This window comes from Colletes latitarsis, chromosome 11 (genome assembly GCF_051014445.1).
Source record: "Colletes latitarsis isolate SP2378_abdomen chromosome 11, iyColLati1, whole genome shotgun sequence".
In the NCBI taxonomy this organism is placed as follows: Eukaryota; Metazoa; Arthropoda; class Insecta; order Hymenoptera; family Colletidae; genus Colletes; species Colletes latitarsis.
The window spans coordinates 18,528,783-18,555,828 of NC_135144.1; the positions used below are offsets into that span (position 1 = coordinate 18,528,783).

General features: G+C 42.4%; 3 protein-coding genes across 8 annotated transcripts in view; 2 read left to right on the forward strand and 1 right to left on the reverse strand.

Moving 5' to 3' along the window:
• Positions 1–25,054, forward strand: part of LOC143348377 (uncharacterized) — a 130,855-nt gene extending 105,801 nt beyond the window's left edge. The window contains exon 5 of the mRNA XM_076778518.1: positions 25,045–25,054. The gene's annotated coding sequence lies outside the window, so the exon portion shown is untranslated. The remainder of the gene's footprint in view (positions 1–25,044) is intronic.
• On the forward strand, positions 34–15,078 carry LOC143348375 (7SK snRNA methylphosphate capping enzyme). Of its 5 annotated transcripts, XM_076778514.1 has the most exons (7): positions 34–174; positions 763–2,068; positions 2,143–2,361; positions 2,438–4,313; positions 4,916–4,931; positions 5,029–8,028; positions 8,136–8,262. In XM_076778514.1, the coding sequence occupies exons 2-4, from the start codon at positions 773–775 to the stop codon at positions 3,356–3,358; spliced, it is 2,436 nt and encodes an 811-aa protein (XP_076634629.1). In that variant the 5' UTR covers positions 34–174; positions 763–772; the 3' UTR covers positions 3,359–4,313; positions 4,916–4,931; positions 5,029–8,028; positions 8,136–8,262. The 5 variants fall into 5 exon arrangements, with proteins under 5 accessions (XP_076634629.1, XP_076634630.1, XP_076634627.1 ...); XM_076778515.1 differs by lacking the exon at positions 4,916–4,931 and having other exon boundaries at positions 2,438–4,169; XM_076778512.1 differs by lacking the exon at positions 8,136–8,262 and adding an exon at positions 15,032–15,078 and having other exon boundaries at positions 2,438–8,028.
• Dcx-emap (Doublecortin-domain-containing echinoderm-microtubule-associated protein) overlaps positions 10,811–27,046 on the reverse strand; it is a 28,851-nt gene continuing 12,615 nt past the window's right edge. The window contains exons 5-17 of one of the 2 annotated variants that reach the window (XM_076778508.1): positions 18,460–18,693; positions 18,117–18,233; positions 15,986–16,217; positions 15,600–15,895; positions 15,074–15,238; positions 14,582–14,677; positions 14,321–14,458; positions 13,893–14,153; positions 13,512–13,769; positions 13,245–13,407; positions 12,932–13,114; positions 12,761–12,856; positions 10,811–12,352 (exon numbers count right to left, since the gene is read on the reverse strand). In XM_076778508.1, coding sequence (XP_076634623.1) covers positions 12,084–12,352; positions 12,761–12,856; positions 12,932–13,114; positions 13,245–13,407; positions 13,512–13,769; positions 13,893–14,153; positions 14,321–14,458; positions 14,582–14,677; positions 15,074–15,238; positions 15,600–15,895; positions 15,986–16,217; positions 18,117–18,233; positions 18,460–18,693 — 2,508 coding nt within the window. In that variant the 3' untranslated portion in view covers positions 10,811–12,083. Of the gene's footprint in view, positions 12,353–12,760; positions 13,115–13,244; positions 13,408–13,511; positions 13,770–13,892; positions 14,154–14,320; positions 14,459–14,581; positions 14,678–15,073; positions 15,239–15,599; positions 15,896–15,985; positions 16,218–18,116; positions 18,234–18,459; positions 18,694–27,046 lie in introns of both variants that reach the window. The other variant, XM_076778507.1, reaches the window with a different exon arrangement.

The following is a 27,046-nucleotide window of genomic DNA, read 5'->3' on the forward strand; positions in this document are numbered from 1 at the left end:
AAATGGAGTTTGAGCGAGGCAAGCGAAGCAGCTATTCGCCATCGTTGATGGGCGCACAACGACGGTTCTGAGCTGGCTGCGCCGTATATCTTGTAACGAACGCGTATTTTTGTGCTTAATGCGAGCGATAAGTACGCTGAGGTGAGATCAAAGTCGTCTACAAAACGTACGAGGGTAAGTTTGTTCATTTAACGTGGCATTTAAGGGAAGAAATACGGAACGAAAAGTTTGGACATTGGCGACCATCCGTTTACAGAACGCATAAACCATAATCTGCGCATGCGTGATCGCGGGAACGATAAATTTACGTTGAACGCCGTGTTCGTGATCGTAAAAACTACGCGGGACAAACGATTGGTTTGCCAGTGAAAAATTACTCTTTTCGAAATGACGAAAACAACGCGGAAGAATATTTATGCGTTACATTTTTACGCGATAATGCAATCTCAACGCTCGCGAGCAATAAAACGAATTGATTTGAAAACGGAAAGTAACGTACGTTCCAACGTAATGTTTTGTATATAGTCTCTATAATAATGTTAAAGTTATGTCAACTCAAGATGTTGCTTCCAAACTGTTCGTTTGATGCCTAGAATTTATTTGCATGGCATTTTGTGAGTATAATTCAAACGTTTTATAATATTTAGTGATTTAGATTGAACCCTCACGTTCGTTTTTTCAAATCTTTTATTTATCATAGAACTTGTCCCTTTGGATTTAGATACTAATTATGTTTAATAGTTGGCTTTCCTCCTTTCTCAGATTCTACAAAATGTCGTCTGCACAAGTGGATCGTCCTACCAAGGTGGGCCATATCAACAAGAAAGAAAATGAGAAATCAAGGAAAACATTCAACCCTTCCCATAAGAAGCACAAGCACGAAGATAGCCGCCATTTTAAGTTTGGTCGCAAACGTCTACAGAGTTTCTCCAGCAATAGTAAATTCTTTCCTCCCTATAAACGCAGAAAGAAGGAAGGTGCCATTATCCCACCTACAAAGTTTTTACTTGGTGGTAATATATGCGATCCATTGAATTTGAACAGCATGCAAGATGAAGAAATAAATAGAGCCATGAATGCTGTTACGCCTAAATCCAGTCCCCTTCCTACACCTAAGCACAAGAAAGAGGTTATCGAAGTCATTATACCACCAAATATTTGCGATCCTTTGAATTTAAACAACTGTAACGACAACGACAATGACGAATACGAGAAGCAACTTATTTCCCCCACGAAGAAAGGTTCTAAACGTAGAAACAGAAAGAAGAAACGAGCGTCGTCAGGTTCTGGAAAAGACGATGGAAGTGATCCGGCTGAAACCAAAACTAAAGATTGCATTGTAACTGACGCTACGGAACCTATGGAACAGAGTAAACCAGAAAATGTTGAGATGGAACAACAATGCGTACCATTGAACTCACCACCTGTTACTCAACCTAAGGAACCCAAACCGGAAAGCCCACAAAAGGATAAAAATAAATTACGTTTGAAAGGTTTAGAAGAATCTAAGGATAAGAGGTTACGGAAAATTGACAACAAAGATAAAATTGTAAGCCCTGTCATTCCTCAACCTGGAGCTTGGAAGCCTAGGCCACAGCATCGGCCTAGTCAGGATAAGAAAAAAAAGCAAGCAATGCCAAATTTCAGAGAGAAAGATGCACGTTATCAATATGGCAACTACAATAGGTACTATGGGTATCGTAATTCTCAGCAAGAATTGGACACAAGACTGACAGTATTTGCGCAACGCAAAGAATTATTTATTGGAAAAGATATACTTGACATTGGGTGCAATATCGGCCACATTACTCTGTCCGTTGCAAGAGACTTTTCCGCTGACAGTGTAACCGGTATCGACATTGATCGTTCGCTCATCCAGATTGCTCGGAAGAACGTGAGACGCTACGTTAACTGTGTACAGTCTCCTGCTGGTAACAGAGATAGCGATCACCAAGATGCAAGTTTCTTCCCAATATCTATGCCAATTAATTATGGACCGATTGATATTCCAGGTTTTACCAAAAATAAAAATCATAAGGGTTTTCCTTACAACGTCACCTTTGTGCAGGTACAGTATCAAAATAATAATTATAATTTATGAAACTTTCAGTGTTTGAATAATCTAAATGTTTTTATTTGCAGGGTAATTATGTGCTCGAGGACGATGCTCTTCTGTGTACGGAACAACCACAGTTTGACACGATTTTGTGTTTGTCGATCACCAAGTGGATACACTTAAATTTCGGAGACGCGGGTCTCAAACAGGCTTTCAAACGTATGTATGCGCAGCTACGTCCAGGCGGAGTCCTAGTATTGGAACCTCAGGGTTGGAGTAGTTACGCCAGAAAAAAGAATTTAACGGTAAGTATCGCACGTTTGTTAAAGCGAGTTTGCCACATAAATCTGAAAATATATTAATTCGTATGTTGCGTTTCAGGAACGAATATATAAAAATTATAAGAGTATCGACTTTCGTCCGCACAACTTCACGCAGTATTTGTTGTCTAACGAAGTTGGTTTCTCCAAATGCGAAGTGCTCTCGATTCCTCCACACCCGTCGAAGGGCTTTCAACGACCGATTCACTTGTTTACCAAAGTTGGACCGTCGCAAGAAAGTGCGGGCAATTCTGGCGCGAGTACGTCAAATCGACAAGAGAGAACGGACGAAGTGAGGAGAAAAATAGAGCGCAGGCAGTACGAGGACAAACTGTTCCAAAAGGATGAGAGCAAGGAAGGAAATTTGTCAGAGATCAGTCAGCAGAGCATCGAGAGCATGAGTCAATACGAGCAACTGGAGAACGTTTACGCGCCTAGCACGACTCCGTGTTACGACACGCCTGGACATAACAACGATAATCAGCCGCTGGATGCGTCGAAAATGTGTTACTTGGATGTCAGCATCGAGGGTGAGAAAATGGAATCAAAGAGTCAGGACGCCTCGGACAAACAGAGCAATCAACGAAGCAACGAGTCGATGTCGCGGAAACGAAGCGTAGACACAGTGGCGGATGACGCTTGCAATACAGATGCGAAAAGGGTGAAAAGACTGAACGAAACATCCGCATCGAAAACGGTCACGGACGAGGAAGGAAGGACGGAGAAAGCCAAGACGAAGGAAACGCCTCGTGGTTCGATTTCTGTGAACGAAAGTGAAACAAGATTGGAGGAGGAGCAGCTAAGAAACGAGAAGGATTTGAGTAACGTCGTTGAAAAGAATTCGAGTTCCGTAGACACCGCGGAGGACGAATCAAACTCGAGAACCGAGGCGCAGGGAGAACAGAAAAACAGATCGAGGAGTCCGTGCAAAACAGAGGAAACAGAGACGCAACGTTGCAAACTGACCTCGGACAACACGTAAACAGTTATTCTCGACGCTCTCTGCGTAGAAAACAAACGGTGCTATCATACAGACTCGTGCTGTTTGGTTATCCAATTACTTGGCCAACCTTTTCTGTTCTTTCTTTTTATCTGTCCTTCCATTCGCTGATTTTCACGCAAACATCCCAAGAATCGATTGCTTTCTTTCCGTATGAGGGACGAGGAGAGATCCATTCGCGACAAGAATCGTTTAGAAATCTCGGCAGTAGACGCGAATTATCGCGATGGAGGAACGTTGTAAGTGATTTTGACGACGACGAGGACGATAGATGAACCCAAGAGACTCTATAAATTTTTCATCGTGTACACGAATGGACGAAAGAAATATTCTATTCGCGAGGTTTCCTCGCTTTTTTTTTTTAGATTTCGATTACAGTTCCGCAGTTCCGTTTGTTCGTTTCGTTTCTTTATTGTTTTCTTTTTTAAGGACTTTTAGTTACTCCGAGTTATGCTGAGTAAATGGATAGACGTCTCTTTAGAATACCTGGTGAGAGTTTCAGTGTATTTGTATCGGCACGTCTGAAATCGATCTCGAGTAAAAGGGAGACCGTAGTCGGAATAAAATCAACTGGTCTCCTGCCAGCGCACGCTCTATGTCTCTCGAATGCAGTAGACGATGGGAATATTGAACAAAGTGGAAAGATGAAGCGGAGTGGGGGTTCGGAGGACATGGAGGTGTTCTCGATCGACCAATATATTCTGCCACGAGTTGCAGAGAAGATTGGAGAGGAGGGGGTATCTGTATGGAATTGCGGGGATGATCCTTGGATGACTTTGAACGGCTGGTTGAGGTTAGTCCGACTACTTGTGTTACGTGTGATGCAACGTGATACTCCGTTGGAGATACGAATCGCTTTACATAAATGATAAAATTTATTTTCGTTGTTCTTAGTACTCGATAAGAACTTTTAATGAGAATAATATTTTGCACGGCTGTAAGAATAAAATCTCACTACTTTATCGTGCTACGTTTCGATTATAGCAGTTGGTCCTTAAATGTGGTGACTGGTACGAGTTAAACGTAATGGAAGAATTGATAATAGAAACTTGCGATAAACGATAGCTTAGCGACTTTTAATAAATGACATTTGCATCGTGGATCGTGACCAACGCTGATAAAACCAAATCAACGCGTTTCGTGATGGACCTATTTTTTTTTTGTGTCTTTCCGATCCCGCCGCGTGGGTCGTATACGCCCCACGCATCGAGAGTAACAGTTTTAGTTATGCCATATGACTTACGGTATTTATAAAACTGCAAAAATCATTATGAAGACACGGGTGCAACGTTCAAGATGCACTATAGAATAAAGCAAAAATTTGAAAGTCGAGGAAAGAAGAATAATTTGATTTAATACAAATTACACTTTTTATTTCTGATATTTTAATACGTCGTTAACATTTTTGTAAATTTGTATCGTACCGCAAGGTTTCCGTTCGAAAACGACTAACCGCCATAATTTAAACGTTGCACGTTAAACAAGCTTTGTTCTTGCAACCATAGAAAATATTATTTTTGTACGAATCGTTTTATACAGCACGAATATGGCGTCGGCAAGTATTCACGGCGCTGCGGTGAAACGAAGGGCATGAGCGAAACAAATTCTAAGTACCGTGCCTAATCGAAAACATTTTGCATTTTATGCTGCAGCACGCCCATGCCCCCCTCCCCCCTAACCGAGTATATTTAACGAGTTGGTCGGCAAAGGACTGACTTCGTTTTTGGCTTCACCGTGTCTTTCGATGTAAAAAGGAAAAAAAAAACGATGAAAAGAAGAGGAGCAAGGGCCGCGCGAGAAACGACGCCGACAGAGCGGGGACGAACAATTCGCGTTGTGTTTCGGAAAACTTGAAAACTGATTTGTGCTCGCGGTCGCGTAATCGTTGCCATACTCGTCTTTTCTGTACAGAAGAAGCGCAGCGAGAGACGGCCAGCACTCGACAGTTCATTTCGTGGCTCATTCTGTGTTGGATATAGAAAGAAAATGGAAACAAAATAGAAACGCAGCAATGCCTTAAACGATGCGCCGTCCCGTTGATAAGTCGACGATGAACACCTTTCGAGGCTCGACACCGACTGTGTTCAAGAATCAGCGGTTGTTTTTTGTTCTTTGTCGCGGGGGAACACGCCGTGAGTGCAGCCTCTTTTGCAGCGATCCGGGAACAATTAGGCACGCGAGCGAGAATCACGTTTTTACGGTTAATGAAATTGTACATTTTTATAGTTTTCGTTGCGTTTTCGGGATAGCGTTACTGGTGATATTTTCACGAATTAAAATCGAATTATATTTTATTCGTTCAGGCACGTTTCGTATTCGACGAATACAGTCGATGGAAACAAGACCCGATTGTTTTCGTTGGAAACGAAACGTCTCTGAACGGACAATATACGTTGATCTTTAGGGGGCTTGGGGGAGGGGGGAGTGGCTAGCATCTTTCAAGGCATTGTTTACTCCTTCGAATTCCCCAAACGGGACACAAGGATGCCCGAACGTTGTCTTTTTTTTTTTTTTTTCTTATTCGTTCGTTCGACGACGCGGAGCAAAGAGAGCGGGAGAAAATGCGAGAATGAGAGCGAAAGAGTATTGTATAGAAAGGCGAACTAATCGGTCGGAGACGTTAGACTGTAGACCTGTAAATTTCTGTAATTTTAGAGGACCCGAGCGTATTGTTTCATATAGTTGTTATTTATTTATAGAGAGATTGAGAGAGAAACGGAAATCGTGAAAAGCCGAGATCCCAGAGTTCGTTTTCGACGAAATAACCCGGACGAGATGTCGGACTTGCCCGAAAGTATTATTGCATCGTGGAACATTACTCGTTGCGCAGTTGTGGCTCGTGCGTAGGAGGACCGAGAGTATCTTCGACGATAGATTTACGGAAATCGATCGCACATATTTCTTATCCACACGTCGACGGTTGCTTTAATTATTATATTATATTGATTTAGCGTTTTTACATTTTCGTATCGATTTTAATACGGTCCTTAGTTCTTCTGAATCCGTATTCTTTTACATTGATATATATTTTTATATTGTCGCTAAACAAACAAAAATTGCTAACGAATAACATTTGTAGGTTCTTCTGCGACTTTAAATGTGAAATGTGAGATCCGTCGGATTCCATAAATCTAGCGTTTGAACGATTATGCGGAAAGTTCCTCGGAGGGTGACGATAACGAAAGAATAGAGAGGAGGGAAAGAAAATGGCGGAAGCTTCTGGAAAGCGCGCGTACAGACGGCTTTCCTTATCGTATTATCTAGTCTGTGTGCATCACGGAGAAAGAATGGAATGATCATGGCGACGGTCGCGCTCGTTTGCTCGAGCGAGCATGGGGAATTTTTTTTTCTCGATTCAGAATTCTCCCTTGCGCCCGGGAAATGTTTCCGTTTTAGCGTGTATCGTGCGTAATTTTCTGCGTTTTCAGCGAGTCCTCCGTTCGCGCGATTCGTTTTTCGAGATTTTTCCGCGAATCGTACAGGATGGTGTAAAAATCGCGACCGGTTTTACTTATTGATAAAAATTCATAGTAAATTTGATCGCTCTTTTTCGAGTAAATAATTTTCGAAATAAAGTTCAATAATTTTACTGTAGAAATTTCTCGCGATTACGAATATTTCCAATCTTTTCGCACCACTCTGTACGAACACGATATATTGCAGAGAGAAAGAAAGATCAAATTCAGGTTAACGTATTGAATATCCGTACCTAGAATCATGAATACAACTCAAATAATAGCAATAAATATTCTACCGTCTTTTTTAAGTACTATACATAATCTTGTGATGTAGATACATATTTTAGATTTAACAAATCTTTCAGATTACGGGTACGTGCGATATTCGTTCTGTATTCAGGCAATCTAATATTTTCGGTTCTCATACACTGTTTTTACGTTTGACCCGATACTGTAACAGTTGCTACCAACATTGATCTTCCTTTCTCTTTACAGCAAATTTACTAATTTTTTTAAAAGTAAATTACAAACGGTATTCAATATGTAAATACATATAAAATATGTACAAGGACATAAGTGGGAATGTAATCAAGTAACTCGAGGACTCGCTATACTTCTTTGTGCGCCTTTGTTATTATGCTGCGACGAAACTAGCGGACTATCGGTTTACGACGCGATTAGGCGCGCCAGAAGTCGACTAAGAATCGAAGAAAACGCGATAAGAGACCCCGTTTGGCCGCGATACTCGAGTTGGTGTTTTTTTTCAACGGCCAACGACGCGGCGCAACAACGTTTAAAAGACTGTTTCAGTATTCGTGGCTTTTCTTTGTCACCTGAGCCCGTTTCTTCGTTTGGATCGTCGCGCACGGTAAACGTCGAACCGAAAATACGACCCGACGCGTTTCGAGGAAGGAGAAATAGGTTTTAAAGGTTTCAGAGCGACGACGGAATAGCACAAATCGACTCCGGGCGCGATCACTTTTTTCACGTTGTGTTTTTGAGAGAACGAGAACAAGATGAACCACTTAGACGCTTACCAGGAACACTCATAGTGTAAAAATCAGACTAATAATAAAGAATCGCTTTGAGTCACCAATTTGTCTTTTGCATTTATCAGGCTGCCTACGTGTCGCGAACCCATGGAAACAATTATGCGTCTGTAGATGAATTGCGTGGACTTCTAAAAATAACAAGGTATGTACATACGAATCATATTTGAAATTAGAAAAAACGACACGTTAATGGTATATTTTTTTTTTTAACGTTTCATCTTCTATGTATTTTTTCTGCTTTAATTACAGATTTCTCGGAGAGGATATTATCTGAAAATGTCACAAGAAAAACGGGGGAATATCAATTTGAATTTTTTTTAAAAGAAATTATAAATGCAAATTGCTCGTAAACTATCCACCGTATAGAAAAATTATTCAAATTAATTAATAATAATTTGACGTGATTGTGTACGAAGGTGATATACATATACGTTTTTGTATCGTGAAATAGAATCGCGTAATTTTTGAGGCATTAATGGATGCTGATGGATGTTTATTTTTAAGTTACAGCCATTTTTGTATTTTCGGAACATACAACTGCCTACTTACACCGGGTGTATCCTAATATGTGCGATCCACTTTGGCTTAAGGACACAAAAACAATGGGAAAACTTGATACAAACGTGTTCTCTGCTTGACCTCGTTCCCAAGTTATGACCATTTTTGTACCGTGGTATTGTGAGATGGTTTACCTTTATAGGAGGTGCTAGAAATGGTCATCTTCGACTCGAATGTAATCCTGCGGTCGTCGTGAAACAGAGTGTTCCTAATCTTGCAAATATTTCAAGCAACACGACTTGTAGATCTTGTTGCAGACCGTATGCCCGAGCGAGGCAAATTTTATTCGTTAATAACGAATCGTTACATACGCGAATGCGTGTAATATCCGTCGACGCTAAAAATATTCTCGCATGAACGGTTTTGTTTACGCAAAAGAATTTGTTAAGAAATTTATGTTTTCGTAGTCGGTGCTCGAGTCGACGATATTAATAGTTTCGGTAGAAAGAGCAATATTACTGTGTTTTGTCCTAGATTTGCTAGTCGGGCTCATCAATAACAGTTATCTAGCGTATCCTGTCTTAGACGTGACGCTATTATGCTATTTCTATTCATGCAGTTCGTTGCATTGCAAATCCTCGATCGCACGAACGCCAACCGTTAACGCTTTAGAACTTTTTCAAAACAGTTAAATCAACCGTGAAATCTAGAGATACACCGTGAACTATCCGGTATCGTAAACGCTATAATAGAAGCTGAAGAGCAAGCGATAAAATTTGAATGCAACTACGAGATCGACTTTGACTTTTATGGAGGAAAGTTTGGTGACAGAGATCGAACTATCGTGTATCTAATGTGCAGAATTTATTATAGTAAGATAGCTTCTCTACACTGTTACGACATCGCGCTAAAGATTACGGGAGGGGAGGGGGATCGTTTGATTTTTTTTTTTCTTTTTTTTTCAGAGCGCATCGAAGACCAAAATTTAGACCTGCTCGCTTATCGTGACGCGTCGACATTTCACGATCTGTTACAGAATACAATTAATCCATTTGCATCAACGATACACGTCTACGATATTTTTACATTACCAAGCGACCAAAAAGTTTCCTCTACGATTCCTCGAAAAAGATAACGCTCTGTACACCTCCCGGGGTAACAGGAGCTAAATAGAAGTTAGGGGCGATGCAAATGACTTAATAACAAATTGTTCGCGCACTGACGTATAAACGCGCGTGCGCTAATGGGGCCGTGTGTCAACGGTCGAGATCTGGTATCAATTATTGATAAATGTATCGATCGTTTTCCTTTTACAAACTTACAGCGTTGAACGTAAAAAAGGGTTCTAGCGCGCGTGTCGACAAAGTTCGAAGTACAGTGGCACGCGAAAGTATACGAACGCTCGCTCTCGACGCTTTAAATATAACAAATACGTGCATACGGTTGTCGTTTAAAGTTTTAATAGCGAGCGTATGGATATTTCGGTGGAAAATCAATTGGCCTGCGACGGTCACCGACAAAACATTTACGCATTCCTCGTCTCTAGCGTGACGTCAAAGCGGGGATAAACCTCTCTTTTTATCGGACCTTCGAACACGCGTTCGAATTCGACGACAACAGCGGGAGTGGGGGGGAATGAGAGCGACCTTGACCAGCCAATTGATTTCGCGCTGAATCGCGCGACGCAGCTCGCAGGTGAGGTTAGTTCTGAAAACCGCGCGGATCGGATTCGAAGCAAATTTCATTCGCGAATAAAAATGTTACGAGCTCGAACATTGGTTTAAAGAATCCGTTGATACGTTCTGGTCTGCAAATGTATTTGTCCAACTTCGAAAGCTAGTTTACGAACGATTTGAAAGAGAACTTTTTTTTTTTTTTTATCAGTTTAAAGCGAATAATATTTGCCCCGATGCGGGCCGCGCGATTGAAATTTCGAACTCGACGCCTTGGCAGTGACGATCCCGTGCTTTACGGCGGCTAACAACGGACGAATCGTGTCGTCGTTTGCATCTACGACTATGTATATATTTATTCATTTCATATAATAATATAATCGCGTAAACTCTGTATACTCTATATACTTCCGTTTGGTTTCTTTTCTTTTCCTCTAGAAACGGGTGTGTGGACGAGGGAGGACCGACGGAGAGGCGCGTTGACCCGCAACAGCATATTCTCTAAAATCTTCGAAACGACGAAGAGCGAACAATTATGGATCGTCGCACGGTGGTCCGAATCGAATCTCTCGAAAATCAAATTTCTCGTATCGGTACTCGTTGAACTTGTATTTATAAATACCCATCGATCTTGACGATTAAAAAATTAAGGGAATTGTATATTTTTGCAGCGGAGAAGAATGTCGCCAAAATGTTCGATCCGGTCCACTCTGCGTCGTGTCCCGATATGGGGAAGAAAAGAGGGGGTGCGAATTATTTTTTTTTAATTTTGTTTGATTTTTTTTTTAAGTATTTGTTACCTCCCAGGGTTGGTTCGCGTCTATTTTCGTCGCTTAAGATCTACCAAGGGGCGCCAGCGCCCCGATCGCACGCTCCTGAACGTGCACGTTGTTTATTTTTCTCTTTATTACTACGGACACGCGCCGTTCGCGTGTGTGGCTATTTCGTACTGTTGTAACACGTGTTTTAACGTACTGCAACATTGTGGCCCCGATAACGTATTATCGTTAGCGGGTTCGTTATCTCCCGAACGCGTGCGCCAGAGAAATGGCAGCGCAACAAAACGGTTGGAAGATGGGGAAAGTGAAAATGGATCCTCCGCCTGCTCGGTTTATCATCATCGCCGATCGAATCTTCGGCCCCCGAACCGTTTGCGAAGTTTTGTTTAACGCGTTAACTTATTAGCGACTGGGAAACGAAATTTCTCTTATATCCAAACAAAAAAGAATTTCTGTTTTGACGAAGTATTTTGGAATCTTGAGAAAATTGATTTCTTTTTTTATTCTATTCTTTGGGAGTCTTGAAAAAAGATTTCTTTAGAAGTTACGATTTTTGCTATTTCCATCTGCTCACTGCGAGTCGCAGCGTTAATAAAATTCTCATTAGCAGATCTTATCTTGCCCAGGTGGAAACAGTATAATTACTTTATCGGTACGGATCATCGTATCGCTTTCACGGTCTCGGGGGACGAACACGGCGGGGTATTTGTACCGGAAGAAAGTCGTTTTTAGTACCCTCGTAAATTTACCAAAGTTAACCAGTTAAATTGAACAAAGCTTTTCGAATCGTGTTTATTTACTATTTTACGAATTTAAAAAAATCAGACACAAGTGTATTAATTCCAGCAATTTTTTTTATCAGGATTCAAATACCCCACCAATGGCGGATCAACACCGTGCGAAATCGACTCGAAAACTTCAAAAACGTCCCGTCTTCGGAACGGTACACCGGCACGTGGCGCGGTGCTACAACAACGAGCGCCAAACAATTCCCAAAGCGCTCCTAAATTGGTTTCTAGTACCGACTATGGTACGTTGTTGAAACCCCCCATCGGGAATCTCAGGATTATTAAAATGTTTCACCGGAACGTCGTTCAACGATTAGATAAACGTTCGTTCGATCGGTGTAGGTATTAAAAACTCGCGACTGAATGTCGTCGCGAGGGGACGGATCGAAGGTTCCGGAATCAGACCTTCGAAAGTATGCAAAAGTGTCTGAACGGTCGAGCAGCATAGGTTACTTCCATTTATTCGTCGACCAATTCCCAAAGCATCAGCGCGGCGTCGGTTCCACCGACGGTGACCACGTTCTGATCGTTGTAAAGGAATCTGGCGCAAGCCACCAACGAGCTGTACACCTTCTCCTCGACGTACTCGGCCTTCGCGCTGGTACACGGGTACCTGAACAGCCTCAGGTAGCCCTCCGCGTCACCGCTGACCAACATGTCGTGCGCCGCCGATCTGCTCGACGTCGTCAGAACCGTCGTCAGCGGGTAGTAACGATTATTCCACATACCTGGGAACAAAGAGATCGTCGACAATGTATCAATTGTTTTCTGTGTCCCGCAAGGCCTTGAAATCTCGTGCAAGAAAGAAACTGAAATGAAAATTGAATCGAAATTGTTTCTATGCTTGAACTTGCTCCTTGAAATAATGCAATTGTATCCTGAGTTTGTCTGTACAGCTGTGGCGTCACCTCCCGTACTCGTCACTAGAGGGCTACGCTCTTGTCTCTCTCGCAAGTGCTCGAGTAACTCTTCCGTTCCTATAGTACATACGCTTCTCGATCGACTACCCACTATTATTAATACACACACATCGATGAATCCACTAATAGACCCGAGACGAAACTTCCCCCACTAGTAAAGCGCGCCACACAACGATTAACGAGGAAGATTTAATTGTAACCGAAGTCTGTACTCACCAGAGACCATGTAGCCAACCATACAATTGTGAGTGTACCATTTCACGTCCTTCATCACCAACGGACTCTTCTCCGACGACAAGGCCTTCACGTCCCCTGTGAAGGATGATACTATGATGTTTACCGTACAATTAAAGGGAACAGTTGCATTGTAAAAGCTGAGAAAGTTACAGAAAACTAGGTCGTAATCCTGAGTAACGGTCTGAAGGAATCTGCTGTCCGAGCTCCAGTCGAGTTGCACCAATGGCTGCGTTCCGCGTATCTTGTTGCTCTTCTTGTACGAGAATCCGTCTCTGGACACTCTGAAAAGGTACACGCTGCCGTTCTGCGAGCCCATCGCTACTATTTCTCCGGCTGTTCAACAAACAAAAAACAGAAAATTAAGTATCGTCGACCAAACATTGTCCTCTTATGTATTTACAGTGTTTTATTAAATTTAAGATTACTAAGAAGTTTCTCTGAGTCTTTGTTAATGGTTTCTTACTGGGATTATAGCCGATGCACGATAAGGGCGATCCACAAACTCTGAGGGTGGCTACGGCAGTGCCGGTGTCCGCCGCGAGAACGAGGAGATGACCCTCCGAGGATCCAGCAGCAAGAGCCACTCCGAACGGATGGAACGCTATGCAGATGCACTCGAAACCCACCTGGAGAACCAGGATATCCAATTGGAATAATGATTCAAAAGAGAGTTTTAAAAAATCTATTAAAAATCGACTGGTATATGGTATACCAGTAACGAGTTTCGTACCTGCGTCGTCCACAAAAGTTTGTGTCTTCGCCATAGGGCAATGTTCTTGTCGTGACCCGCCGTGGCGAAGACTTCGTCGTCAGGGTGGACCGCGAGTCCCCACAACTGTCTACCATGACCAAACACGACCTGATTGAATCTTCTCTGAAGCGATCCTTCCAATATATTGTTCCTCGTGGTGCCCACATATATGTTCCCATCGTTTCTTCCGGGCCGCTGGGGATAAATGCTACGGACTCCCCCCACTGCTTCCGGTAGCTAGAATATCAGAGATGGGAAAAATTTTAGTCGAAGTAACTTGAGAAAATATCTCAAGGACACTCGTATTATTTGAAGAAGAATTTTTTCCATTTCTAGTGACAAGATGGCAGCGATGCGCACCTTCGTGTCGGTGATGCGTTTGTAATTTTGCAGAGAGTCCCACGCGGCGATTTTGCGATCTTTTTCTCCGCCAGAGAGTAATGTACCCTCGGACAGCATAACCAACGAACTGATGCCCTTGTTGTGCGCCTCGAACTCCATGCGAACGAAATAGGCTCCGTCCGCGTCCACGGAGTAAACGGTGATGAAACCGTCGCTGTCCGCGGTCACGACGTCGCCATCTTGCTCGAACTGAATGCTCGTTACGTGGGTGCGCGATGGCTTTGACGAAAAAGAATCATATTTAATCGAAAATATTCGCTTTCTTAATTACTCTGTAATTTATTCGATGGTTTATCGGTATCCTTTATGATAGATGATAGAAATAGAAAATTGTAGCATATCCTAATCGACTGGTCATACTGAACTGATACTCCTTTGGTGCTTACAGGTTTGATGATGTCCGTTCGTTCGAAGAAACCGTCCTTTCGCCGGTTCCAGAAAGTCAGGTGTCCTCGCCCATGCGTTATTAAAAGATTATCGTCGAGGGGATGGAACGCAGCACCGGTCAAGTCTTCCTGCATAGTCTGTCATAGAAAAAAACAGTATACTTTAGAATCGTTTCGATTGTTTAGTGGAAAATTTTTACAATTGTTTTCTTATGCATTTTAAGAAATTCTGTCCATCTCTGATGCAGGTGGAAAATTTACCGCCACTTTGCCCAGCAAATGGCCCCACTGCCACTGCCACACGGAGAGTATCGCTTCCCTTCCAGCGTCGACAGCCAACACGTAGCTACCCCCGTTCTGCGCGCAAGAACAAACAAATGTTACACGCTTTGGGCTTTGCACAATGTCTTAAAACGCACGTCCGATTCTATTACCCAACTCTTGATTCTCTTGTGTCTCTAAATCTCCAAGGATCGTAAACACTGATACTTGTAAAAATGATTCAAGTACAGAAGTTAACAGTATATCCTCTATCTCTAGGGGCGTCATTTAGATTTAACGGTAGAACTGTTCTTGTTTTTTAATGGACGACGTTGCAAATTAGATATTGTAAATTAGACTTTTTAGAGGAACATCTATACTTTTCAGTTTATAAATAATATTACGCCGTAATAGTCAGTGACACGATATTTTTTTAACGGTTGCTTTTAGATCGAATAGCAGTCTGAATGCGGTTTAAAAAGAATGTCTCACCAGCTGCGAGAACGCCAACGCCGAGACGCCCATCTGGAACTCAGTCATCCCGAACACGTAAAGTGTGAGAAGAGTCTCTGTCGACCATATGCGAACGTGCGGTTGCGCCTTTCTGTGTCTGCCAGCTTTTTGCCCGGACGCGACCAGCTCTCTGCTCGGGTGAACCTGCGGACGAACACGTTGAACAATTCAACTTACATTCGAACCGTCTTGCATGATACATCCACGATAAAAAAAATATGTAGGCTATACAGCAGCAGCGTTTCAACGACGCCCCATAGCTGTCTTTTCTTTATTCTTGTCGAGCATAGAAAAAACAAACTCAACGTGTCGTAGTAACCAGATCACGGATATTTTTGCAAATTCATATTTTTATTGGTAGAATTAATGAAAATGGGAGCTTTGTAGAGGATTATTTTATGTAAACATCCGCGGTCTAGTAATAACCATTCGGTTTCCCCGATACTTTTCATCAAGCCACTACGAAGGCCAGTAGTTTAGAGTATCTCTGAAAAGGCGACATCACCTCCATGCACGTGATGTCCTCCGTGTGGCCCACGTAATGCCGTTGTGCATTTTCCTCTCTGTCGAAGAGAACAGCCACGGCAGCGACGTAGTAGAGCAGCTCGCCGCTGGGCAGAACCCAGAGGTTTCTGCGAGTATCGGTGCCCCGATATCCGTAAACCCACTCGAGTTGCAGCTTCTTGTCCGGCGGCGAGTTGTCCACCGGCGGCAGGTGCGACGGCGGGTAAAACGAACGCCTCAGACCACGGATCGTCACCCTGGCCGGTTCGTCGCGCAGCACCTCGACCACGCTGTAATCTGCACCGCGAAACGCAAACTCTGATTAGCATTTTGGTTCGCGGATAGGATAGATAGATAATGGACGATCAGTGAAGCGATATGGAGAACCGTTTACTCGGACGACGTCAGAATCGGGGGCGTAGAGGGCTCGAGGTCTGCTCTTGCTGCGAGCCCGTCTTTGACGACCGATGTCCTCGACCACGGTGGGCGGACCCCTCGACCTGGATCTCCTCGCCGGGGACGCTGTCACCGCGCCTACGATCCCGATACCGGATCCAGTGCCCAAGTAAAAGGTGTCCACGTCCGCGAATTCGTTCCTCAGCTGCGAGAAACTCCTCACCTATCGACCAAATCAACGCAGACATTGTATAGAATCGAAGGTGAAGGGGCTAACAAAATCTATTATTCTTCAATAATGTTAATCCTAATAATGAATCGCAGACAGAATTCAAGAAGGAATCAACAGACGCCACTGTAAATACATTGTGCAAGTAACGTCCAAGACCAGGAGATTGGGAAGATTTTAACGAGAAGTCTCATAGCTAAAGTGAATGGACTAGGACTTTAGTTTAGAAGTTCTTCAATATTCTAAAATGATAGGAGCTAACAAAGTCTATTACTTTTTAATAATCCCAATACTGATCCTAATAACGAATTGTAGACAGAATTCAAGAAAGAATCAACAGGCGCCATTGTAAATATAATGTACACTGTGCAAGTAACATCGAAGACCAAGATCCTAGAAGACTGGGAAGATTTTAACGAGAAGTCTCATAGCTAAAATGAATGAACCAGAGTTTAGGAGGTACTTTAACTTCAATATTCTTGAACCCAAAATTGATTCTGTTTTGCTGTTTTGTAGGAAGGTGGACTATTTTGACGACTACGTGTTATTCTTGGCGTTTCCAAGGAAAATGGAATGGTACGATATATGACAGGCGTGAAAATGAATGAACCGGGACATTTTGTCGTGCAGGGATCGTATCTCGAACGTCACCGTTGACGTAGACAGCCCACGGAGGTGTACCGATGATGTACAAGGCAGCCGAATGCTCGGCAAAGAAAATTGGCCAATTTGAAATTCATATACGGTCGTGACCTGAAAAGATGGATCTCTGACCTTTTTCCCGCGGGCCTCCGACCCGCTTGCAGAGCCCACGTTCCCCACCACCCACTCCCGGTTGGATATAGAATCGTGCAATCGGCTCTGACGTTGGAAATTTGAATCGGAAGGGTTACCGAGTGACCATCGTTACATGCAACAACGATCAACGAAAAGAACGGGAAAAGTAATAAAATTGTTCCCTAGACTTTTTTATTAAATCGTCACTTAATGGCTAATTGTATCTGTAAAAACGTATTTTATATATTAGGAGGGTTGGCTAAATATTTCTTTGAAATACCATTTCTTAATATAATTACATTTTCACAGTTCACATTTTTACACTGAAAAATTTCAATAACGAGTTTCGAACGCCACTGGACGGCATATTTTTCTGGCAATTTCACAGCAGAGTTTACTTTTTTTCTAGGTTTTACTATTGGAAGGTATAGTAATACGAGACGATTCATGGGAGATTTAAGCAGCGACCCTATTCCATTTAGAGTCAAGAAGTCGACCCCGATATCGTCACGCTTCGTTTCGACGCTTCTACTCCTCCTCCGCTCCCTCTCCCCCACCGTTGCATGCATATTTATGGACAAACATTATTCAAGCAGATTTTATAAGTACGATGCCGAGCCAATGTCTTCGATTTGCATAAATCGCTGATAAACTTTTGAGTCGCCCACGTTTCGAGTTGTTCGCGAACGCTGGACGTATCGATCACCGCGCGCCGTCGTTTTCTTTGAACGATTTCGACGACTCGTCCTCGACTCTTTGCAAAACTATCTTTGTCTATCGCGTTGCAAAATTCGAGGTTCGAAACTGGTTGGTTTTCTCGAGACTGTAAGCCAGCCCCAGAGCTGGCTGAAACACTATTTTAATTAGCAAATAGCGAACAAATATTTTATTTCAGTATCCAAGCTTCTGTTTAACGATTATATCAATGATACACTTATTGTACAGATATACAGAAAGAAACGGGATTCTTCAAAACTCCTAGGATAGATATGATATTGAAGATATCGAGTATCAAAGTTTGAGTATCAAATGTGATTTTTCCACTGATTTATTTCAATTTTCAGACGTGTATTAAATCTCTGGGATCTGGTTCGAGCGAGTTAGAACTGAGTTTACCTCTTGACCGGAAACTGTGAACATCCTCTTGGCCCCATTCATCTTCAGCACTTGTCCAAGGTCTTCCAACACCTCCTCGAATGGCTGGGAGGTGCGGAGGTTCAACAAGACTCGACACTGAAAATTTAAACGCAAATTTTTAAAGACTCGTCGCCAATCAACTTTATCTTATTTTATTATTACTTTTTAAATGTCCTTCGATTGTTTCAAACGACTAGTATTTTCTATAATAAAGTCGGTCCTCTTTCGGTACTAATTTGTTCCAGAATGGCAGACGTGAGTCATGGTACCGTATAGTAAATCTGTAATTGTCAACGACTTTACACGGTAGTCTTCTAGTTACCTGCACTGTGTGATCGTGGTTGTTGACGATCCGTATAACGCGTCCTGAGGAAGGCTTTCCGCCTCCAGGAGGTGGTGCTTCGTCGGTGATGGAAGCTTTCCTGCTGAGACTCGCCACCGCTGGTGGTCTGCTTTGCCAACCTCCGACGCCACCTCCGGCACCTCCTCCGCCTCTGCTGCCTCCTCCAGTGGGGCTCGTGTACCAAGTGTTGCTCTTCTTTCCATAGCTGGCCGGCTGTTCGTTCAAATACCCAAAATAATGATTATGCTCCACTATTAAACACATTGCCATTCAAAACATTTCAAAGCAGTCGCGTTGCTCTTAACAAAACACAATATTCCTTAGTCGACAGATTAAAACCAATCACCTGTATTAACCCTTATTGGGGCCTCTGCAAATTTAAACTAATAATTGTTCAATATATATCAATGTAATTATTTGAAAATTTATGTAATCTCCCTTTAGTTCATTATTTAACTAAATGCTTCAATAAAAAGTTGATTTCCATTTACCAATTTAGTAAGAATTAGCATTAAGTAAACTACTTCAATTGAGATTGAGAGCCCACTTAAGATTCGACACTAGAACTACCGACAATTTAGTGTATTTACATTATTCAGTGGAAATAAGTGTTTATCCATTCTCTTTCAGAAAATTACTAAATTTTCAAACATCAAGTCGGGTAAATTTCTTACAAGTTCTATTAGAAATTACGAATTGGTCATTTTGACTGCTTTGGTAGTGTTAATTTAAATTAAGCAATCGTGCCACTATACACCAAGTAAAACTTTATTATATAAAATCCATTTTTCATTTACAGGTTCTACGAATCGGAGATCCCAATTATCTAATCACCAGAAATCTTTTGCGTCCCCTCAGAGGGCCTCCACTGAAGAGCGCAGGTTTAATTTATGTACACTAAAGCGATATTATTGTTTGTTGCGAGTGAAAATGTCGGAAATAATTGTACACGATTTGCAGATTCGTCGGACCTGCAGCATGTCGGCCGGCAGCGATATAACTTCGAATGAGTCGCTCATCAACACGACGAAGCTGTCGCAGACCTCCCAGGTCTCGGTGCCACAGGATTCGAGCTCGGAGTCGCTGAACGTGTCCGCGTTCTCGCAGCCGGCGCCAAAGTCCGGCTCCAGGTCCGAGCGGGACGAGGAACTTGCCGACTCAATGATGGACCGCGGAACACTTTTAGCCGACCGTAATTTAGCTCGTTATTCGTCTACGAACGACGAGACCCCGCTCGCGTTCGCGAGTCTCACATCGTGCGCTTCTGCGTGAGCTCCCACATCGACGAACTGTGTAAACTGTAATCCTTGGAAGACGTGTGAGCGCGCGTGGTCCGTATGGAAAATGAAAATCGCGGTGGAGGGTTGATTACGACCTTGTGAGCCGGAGGGAACCGCGAAACGTGGTCGTCGAGGGAAGAGGGTCGCGAGGGAGATGGCTGTGACCGCAAGGTGCAGCTCCGACTGTGCTCGATGGACAACTGGAGGCGGGGTGTGGGCCATTGGGGCTGGAGAACCAGCCCCCTGAGCTGCAACATCCCCTGACCCGCCCCTCCGCTTCGCCGCGGAGAGCCATCGTGTCTCAAGGCCAAACACCCAACCTCCCCCCCTCCTCTTTGCCAGTCCGGGACGAACCGCGAGACACCGAGCAATTGCACTCCGAAATTTGAGTTGTTCGTCCATATCAATATTAAAATATTCGTAGAGTATAATGTTACGTGTTCCAAGATATTGTAAAAGCACAATTTCATATCCTGCAACTGATGGGAAAGTCATGAAAAAAGGTAGACGAAGCGAGTTCCGCACAGGTTGAGATATTTAAAATTATTTTATTGCTAGTGGCACCTTAAATATGTTGTGACATAAAGCCTTTTGAAGTTGGCGGAGAATGGGTTAAAGTGTATAATGATTTCATAAAGTGAGAACTATGTAGCATCGGATGCATGATAATGTGGCTTATAAATTTGAATGTTATAGCACTTATTTTGCATCACAATGCAAATAGTATTCACGTCGTGTTAAGGGTGTATTCTCCTCTGTAGACGTCGCTTTTGATCAGGTTTTAGGATAAAAAGTTAGTTTCCAATACCTTAATGTATTTGATATTTTTCGAATGGAAATATTTTGATTCGCTCGGTATGTGGGATACGCCCATTCGAGTACATGTTTATACTGTATAAAGTCAGAGGAATGGGATTAATTCACCTTAGATCTTAGAGAAAAACCAACGAATTAATTTAAAACGCTTGATTCTATCATCTCAATATAGTTATTGTTATTTAAGCTGTTGTATGTTTGCTGTAGCGTATGATTTTAAATTGTGAATAACCCCTAAAGGGAGGAACGAACACGAGGACCAAAGATATTTTTTTTCTGCTCGAGTTTCGTTTCTGTGGCTCTTGTTAGTCGCGGAGAAAACAAAATTATGCAGTTTCTTCGGTTTTCCAATGTGCCTCGTGTTTCTGAATATGACGTTCTGTCTCTCGCGTGCCCTAAACAGCGTTTCATGACCGACTTATCGTACACCCCCTCACCCCATTTTCGCGTTGACCTTACATATAAGATTTCCTGTATGTAATAAGCTTCCAGCTGATTCTACATTGTGGATAAATTTAGTTCAAATCACAGGGTTGGACGGCTCGATCCTGCGATTTCGGCTGAACTTTCACAGGCGTACTACGTACGTGGATATCCAAAAATAACCCGTTTATGATTAACTAGAACCCAGCTTTCGTCGCACCTTAAATTTCTAGCAGTTTTAGAATATCCGTCGTATAGGACTATCGAGATTAAGTATCTCTTTTAAATATCATTCCAAATGGTATCAAATGGTACGAAGGGAAGGGGGAACGGGTATCAAATATACAATTTGAACCTCGAGAATTAAATAGTTTCCAAAAATATTTATAAAGAAAAATTGGGAATTATAATATATTCGAGAAAAACGCGTTAAGAGGTTTTTTATTTAACCACATTTTTTTTATACACATTGTACTAATCGATTTTTTAAAAGGTTCACGGTAGAGTATCTCCTTAAAGTGTTTGGTTCACGTGTCTGACCATTACTAGTTATTTCTACTTGAGTCCTTATACGAACACATTAACGGTTTAACTATTATAATTCAGACTACGAGTTGGAATAGCGCCTCTTAATCTTTCCTCGCTCGCGACCCCTTTCCATAAAATTAAATTATGAACAACCCCCTCCCCCTTCCAGTTATATAAAATTTATAGATACCATTAAAATTAAACCATACGGCGCGACAACTTCAGGAACTAATATATCACGTTTGTCACGCAAACTGATCTAATTTAATAAGAATAACAGCTATGCAAGTGAATTTTTTTGTTGGTATACGGATAAAATCTTACAATACTTGAAAATAATGAAAATCATACTTTGCATATTTTTTACTCGTTCACTAGATCAAAGAACTTTCACACGACTCAGCGATGGTTAATGATCTGTAAAATCCGTTTAGTTGAAATATAAACAATATACCATTGTTAAAGTTTGCTCTGTAAATTAAGTGGAAGTAACCAAAAATGGTCAGACGTGTCGAGGTATAACTTTATTTTTTTTCGTGGAATAAGCATCGAATAACACGCAGTACCTTTTGGAAGATCCATGTTTTTTAACGTACCCCATCCATCAATTTTTATAGTGGAGTAAATGGAAAAGTGAATCTCGTTAGAATGAAATGACGGACAGGTGGAAATTCGATTAGGGCTCGTAAAAAACGAGCCTAAAAGCGTTCGGTGGAATTAAGGGCGTCCACGCCCCTCCGGAATCGTGGCTCGGGGGGTGAAAAGGTCCAGGCGGTTCGCGGAAACTAGGATGGCGTCAAAACGATTAGCTCGATTGGATAAATAAGGTCAATATACAGGGCGAGCCACGGTGGAACGAGAAAAGAAAAAAAAACGTTAACGAGGCTAATAGTCCAATAAAGAGACTTATGAATTCGAGACACGCAAGTTCCTGCCGGCAGTGCGCCAGAGATTCGATGACCTTGTCATCGCCTCGATTCGCCGCAATTAATGATGGGATTTGAAATCCTCGTCGATCTTAAAAATTGTTGGTTTGGCACGAGAAACCGTCTTTTAGCAAAAATAATATATACTTCTTACCCTTTAAACGTAGATATAATAAAGGAAGATTGAATTTTAACAGCATACGAGAGGATTGATTAATTAACGACAGATACAAAATTTGTATTATGAGGCTTGCTCATACTCACTCTCTGCAAGCCCGCTTTAAATCGCGTATCAGTGTCGCCAATTGTTGAGAAATAAATTCCCAACAAAACTCTTACGATTCTTAACTTCGATAATCGATAATGGTTCTAGGGTTTTATTTATCCGATGTCTCGCACGCTTACGCTGCATCTTCGTTGCGTTTGTTGGAAATCAGAATGGTGATTTATGAGTCGAGTAGCGCGTTTCAGGTGGTATTCTTTCCGAGTTTAGTCGAAACAATTGAATCGTTTTCTGTACTCTAAGGAAAGGTGTTCGAGTGAAAGCCGTTCCCAAGACGAAATGTCCATTGAAAAATAGGGTGGTCTGGTTGTCGGTCGACCAATAACCGGATCCACGTTCATCGTCGTGCAGTTACAATGCTATGCCGGGTCTGATGGGATCGGTATGATAATGGAAGCATAGATTAACACAGGGTGAAGGTCGTGCCACCCTCTCATTCTCGCACACCCGACCAACTCTTCCGGCAGCCTATCCTCCGTGACGTAAGCTTAACCCTTGCTGAGGTCGTCGCTGTTTTCTTTCCGCCACAAACTGTTTTACTTCCGAAAGTCGTTTTACGGGACCGTCGACGAAAGTCGGCTATTTTCGATAACTGTTTCGTCATGGTCATCGTAAAACAGGGACCCTAACCTTCGTAACCAAAATGGCGGGAAAAATCGCAGGATAATAATTTGTTCGATTTAATGTTTTTTTCTTGACCAAACAACGACCGAATGATTCTTTTCGATGATGATCGTTGATGCCGGGAAATTTTCGATCGTAACAGTCATCGATGATAAAAATATTGTTTTTTTTTTGTCCGTAGAATAACACAAAATGGAGTCGTCGGGCGTCGTGGATAAAACGAGACTGGCAAGATCTAATAGGCACTCGTGACAATATAATCCGAACGGCTACGTGCCCGTGACTCTTAATGGACTCGAGACACGAGGCTTGGAAAGGGGAACATCTTGACGGTGAAAAAAAATACGCTTCCCGTTGGATCGTCAACAGCAATTCTGGCCAGGAAGAATAATCGAGCGGAACGCCGGGATCGCGAAGATTATTAAGCCCGGTGTTCGACTAAAAAGTTACCCGAGACCATAAAATTAATGTACGAGGTCACGGCGATTTTTATTCGTTATTCGCTATTGTACAGGGTCTTAAAAAAGAAGCCCAAGACTTTGGGAGCTCCATGCTACTCGTTGAGTGGAGCAGGGCCATTCCTCGCGGGGGTGCAAAGGGCGTAGACCAGTCATTATATGTAAAATTTTTTTAATACTAGTTGTTAATAAGTGTTTTATCAAGATTGAATGTTATAGAAACTAAATCTAGATGGAACTCTTAGATTTTAGCTGTAAAAATAAGTTGTGTGACAAATTGTGGGTATGCTAGCTCTCACTTGTCCAAAAACAAAGCGTTATGGACAATTTTAGAGATTAGGTCTGGCAGTAAAAGCGTTGAACATTGTTTCGTCGATGCACTCGTGCAACTACGTTTCATTTTGTGAAAACGAAGGCTTAAAAATGTTCCCGTTACTCTCAACGTTATATGGTTCAACTCTTACTCCACGTATCGAACTTGATTCCATACCTGATCAGTATGCCGCGACTGTCTCTACCGGAATAATAAATACCGCATAAATTTCACCGTCGCCGGTGAAATCTCTCACGTGCTAGCCCCTTAACGAGCCTCGTGAATTCCGTCCAAGGCCGCCGGCCTCTTTATTGCAACTATCTGGAAGGCCTTTCGCCTCGTTTGCGCTCCACGTGCGACGAGCACGACGAACAGATACAATTAGGCATCTGTGACAATCATAGCTGGCTATATCGAACGATTATCGTTAATGGAAAATCGTATTATCGAGAAATAGGATTAATTCAAATTTTATCGATTTACTAACGAGTTGAAAAATAGAGTGTCGGTTCTTATTTTACTTGGCGTACTCGAGCTCTCGTGAGCCAGTCGAGTGTCTCCTTACGCCTCGGTTGCTTTTATCAAAATTATCGCGACTCCAGCGAAGCCTACCAAACACGAAGGCCTGCGAATAAGTTAGGTTCTTAAAATAATTTTATACATACATTGTGAAAAAGATCGAATCGAAACTTTTTGTCGCGATCTATATAATTTTGTCGTACGAAACCAGGGTACAGCGTTCGTGAACGTTGCGTGTTCCCGTTCGCTAAACTTAATCGTTCTCGGATATGCATTACATCGAAAGAACAACGATCGAGCCGAGTAAACGTCGACGTGCCGTTCAATTCAGTAATCGAGTATCGTTATATTGATATATCGTTCCTGCTAACCACCGTGTGTTTTTCTTTTAGAGTAAATCGAACGTACGACAAGATGGAGTAGCGGGTTTGATCGAAAAAGTCCCGAAGCACGGAGGACGGAGAAATAAAAGAGGCAAGAGTCCATTCACGGGAGCTCGTGGCTCGTTCTCGTCGTAATTTACGAGGCTGTCCCCGTAAATTACGATCAGCGAGCGAACCCCGCAGTTGCACGTACGCGCGAGCCAATGCATGACCTCGACGCAAGGCCAAGGTCACGGTGCAACAATCTTCCGCTACGAGGTATGGCGACGCCGATCGAATAGGACGGTGGCAACGAAAGTACGCGTGGGTGCACCCCACGTCGGGCCTGGGTTCACCATGGGTGCTACAACCCTTAACCTTTTCACGCATTTACTCGGTCGTGCACCCCTTGTGGTTCACTCGATCTCGCGACGCTGGATCCCTGCCCAACGTGGATCAAACTTACGAATTGGTTGGTCGGAAATCTTATTGAATCTTATAAACTATACTCTTATCGAGTATAAGACAAAAAAATGGAATTTTCCAGGCTGGACAGTGATTCGACGACTGCACGTAACCTCGAAGCAAATTTTATTCTTGAACGTTGTCGAAAAATTAATCGCGTATATAATGGTAAGTTTATTTCAATATAAAAATGTTGTGATTCTGTTATATATTAAGTAAAAATTGTAAATTCGTCGGTGAATCAGATTTAAATACGTTAATGGAACATTCTAAACCGAGGTTGATTTACGAACGAATCGTATCGCAATATGGCGGCGTTACCGTCTGCTTTGGAATTGGGTATTACAAGTTAGAATCTTTTATTCGCGACGCGGAAATGAGATTCGCTCTGAGAAGGGGTGAATATCCCTGTTTGCCGTTTAGCTCGATGATAAGAGACCGTGGAAAGGTCGAGTAGCTGTGCTTCAACCTCTTAACCTTTGGCGGCGGGTCATTAACCATATCGTTCGCACCGACGCACAATTGGTCGGGAATTTATTCATAAATCTTTAAAAATAGTAAAAATACTTGTCGCTTCGATACGAAATTTGTAAATCGGCCATTTTATAAATATTCGAACATTAGCTCTACATAGTTTCATCGTTGAGCAAACATGCTACTTTTATTGGTATTATTTTATTTACATTGCTATTATAAAAATTATGTTATTTACTTTGCATTATTTTTCGTAATTCAACCTCGTGAGAGCAAATATGGCCATGTTTGGTATCGTTTCCATTGGAAGAAGCTCAACAATGAGATTAAAATAATTTCACAGTTACAAGTTAGAGGAAGTACAAATTTTATTTTTACTCTTGCGGTGATTTGTTCGTAGTTGTTATAACAGTTCTCTCGTCGAAGCAGTTCTAGGATGACATCGCGGACAATATCGAGGGAAAAAGTGGCGACCATTAGCGATTAGATTAGGGACTACTGTAGATTATATTTAATTTCGCCGGAGTCGCAGCACTTATGCATGCAATAATGGAAACTGTAATTGACATATATTATACGGGGGTGCGTGACGAGTGAGCGTGCCACTCGAGGTGCAACGTAAGGGTGGTCGTCCTGCGAATGTTCTGCGACAAGCGTGCGACGGAGGGATAAAAGGCAACGAGAGTGCCGTAAGGAGATGCCGCAGTGATTTACATATCGTCGATCGGTTCGCGTCATCTAGATTCCCCGTTCTGTACGCACCAGAAACGCTCTGGTTTCGGCTCTGAAGGATCCCGTGATTCATCCCCAGTGAAAAGTGTTGCGACGCCCCTTTCCTGGTGGTAGGATTTCAAGAAAGAGAAAGAGTGGCCCTGCTAGTGGACTCATTTAGTAAGGCTTTCTAGCAGATCCTGCCTTAGACGACTGAATATTGGGAAGTCAGTCGAGAAGTACATATACAGGGTGTTCGGCCACCCTTGGGAAAAATTTTGATTTTAAATTTTAATTCTAGAGGCCAAAATAAGACGAAAATCAAGAATACCAATTTGTTGATGGAGGCTTCGTTAAAAAGTTATTAACAATAAAATTCAAAAA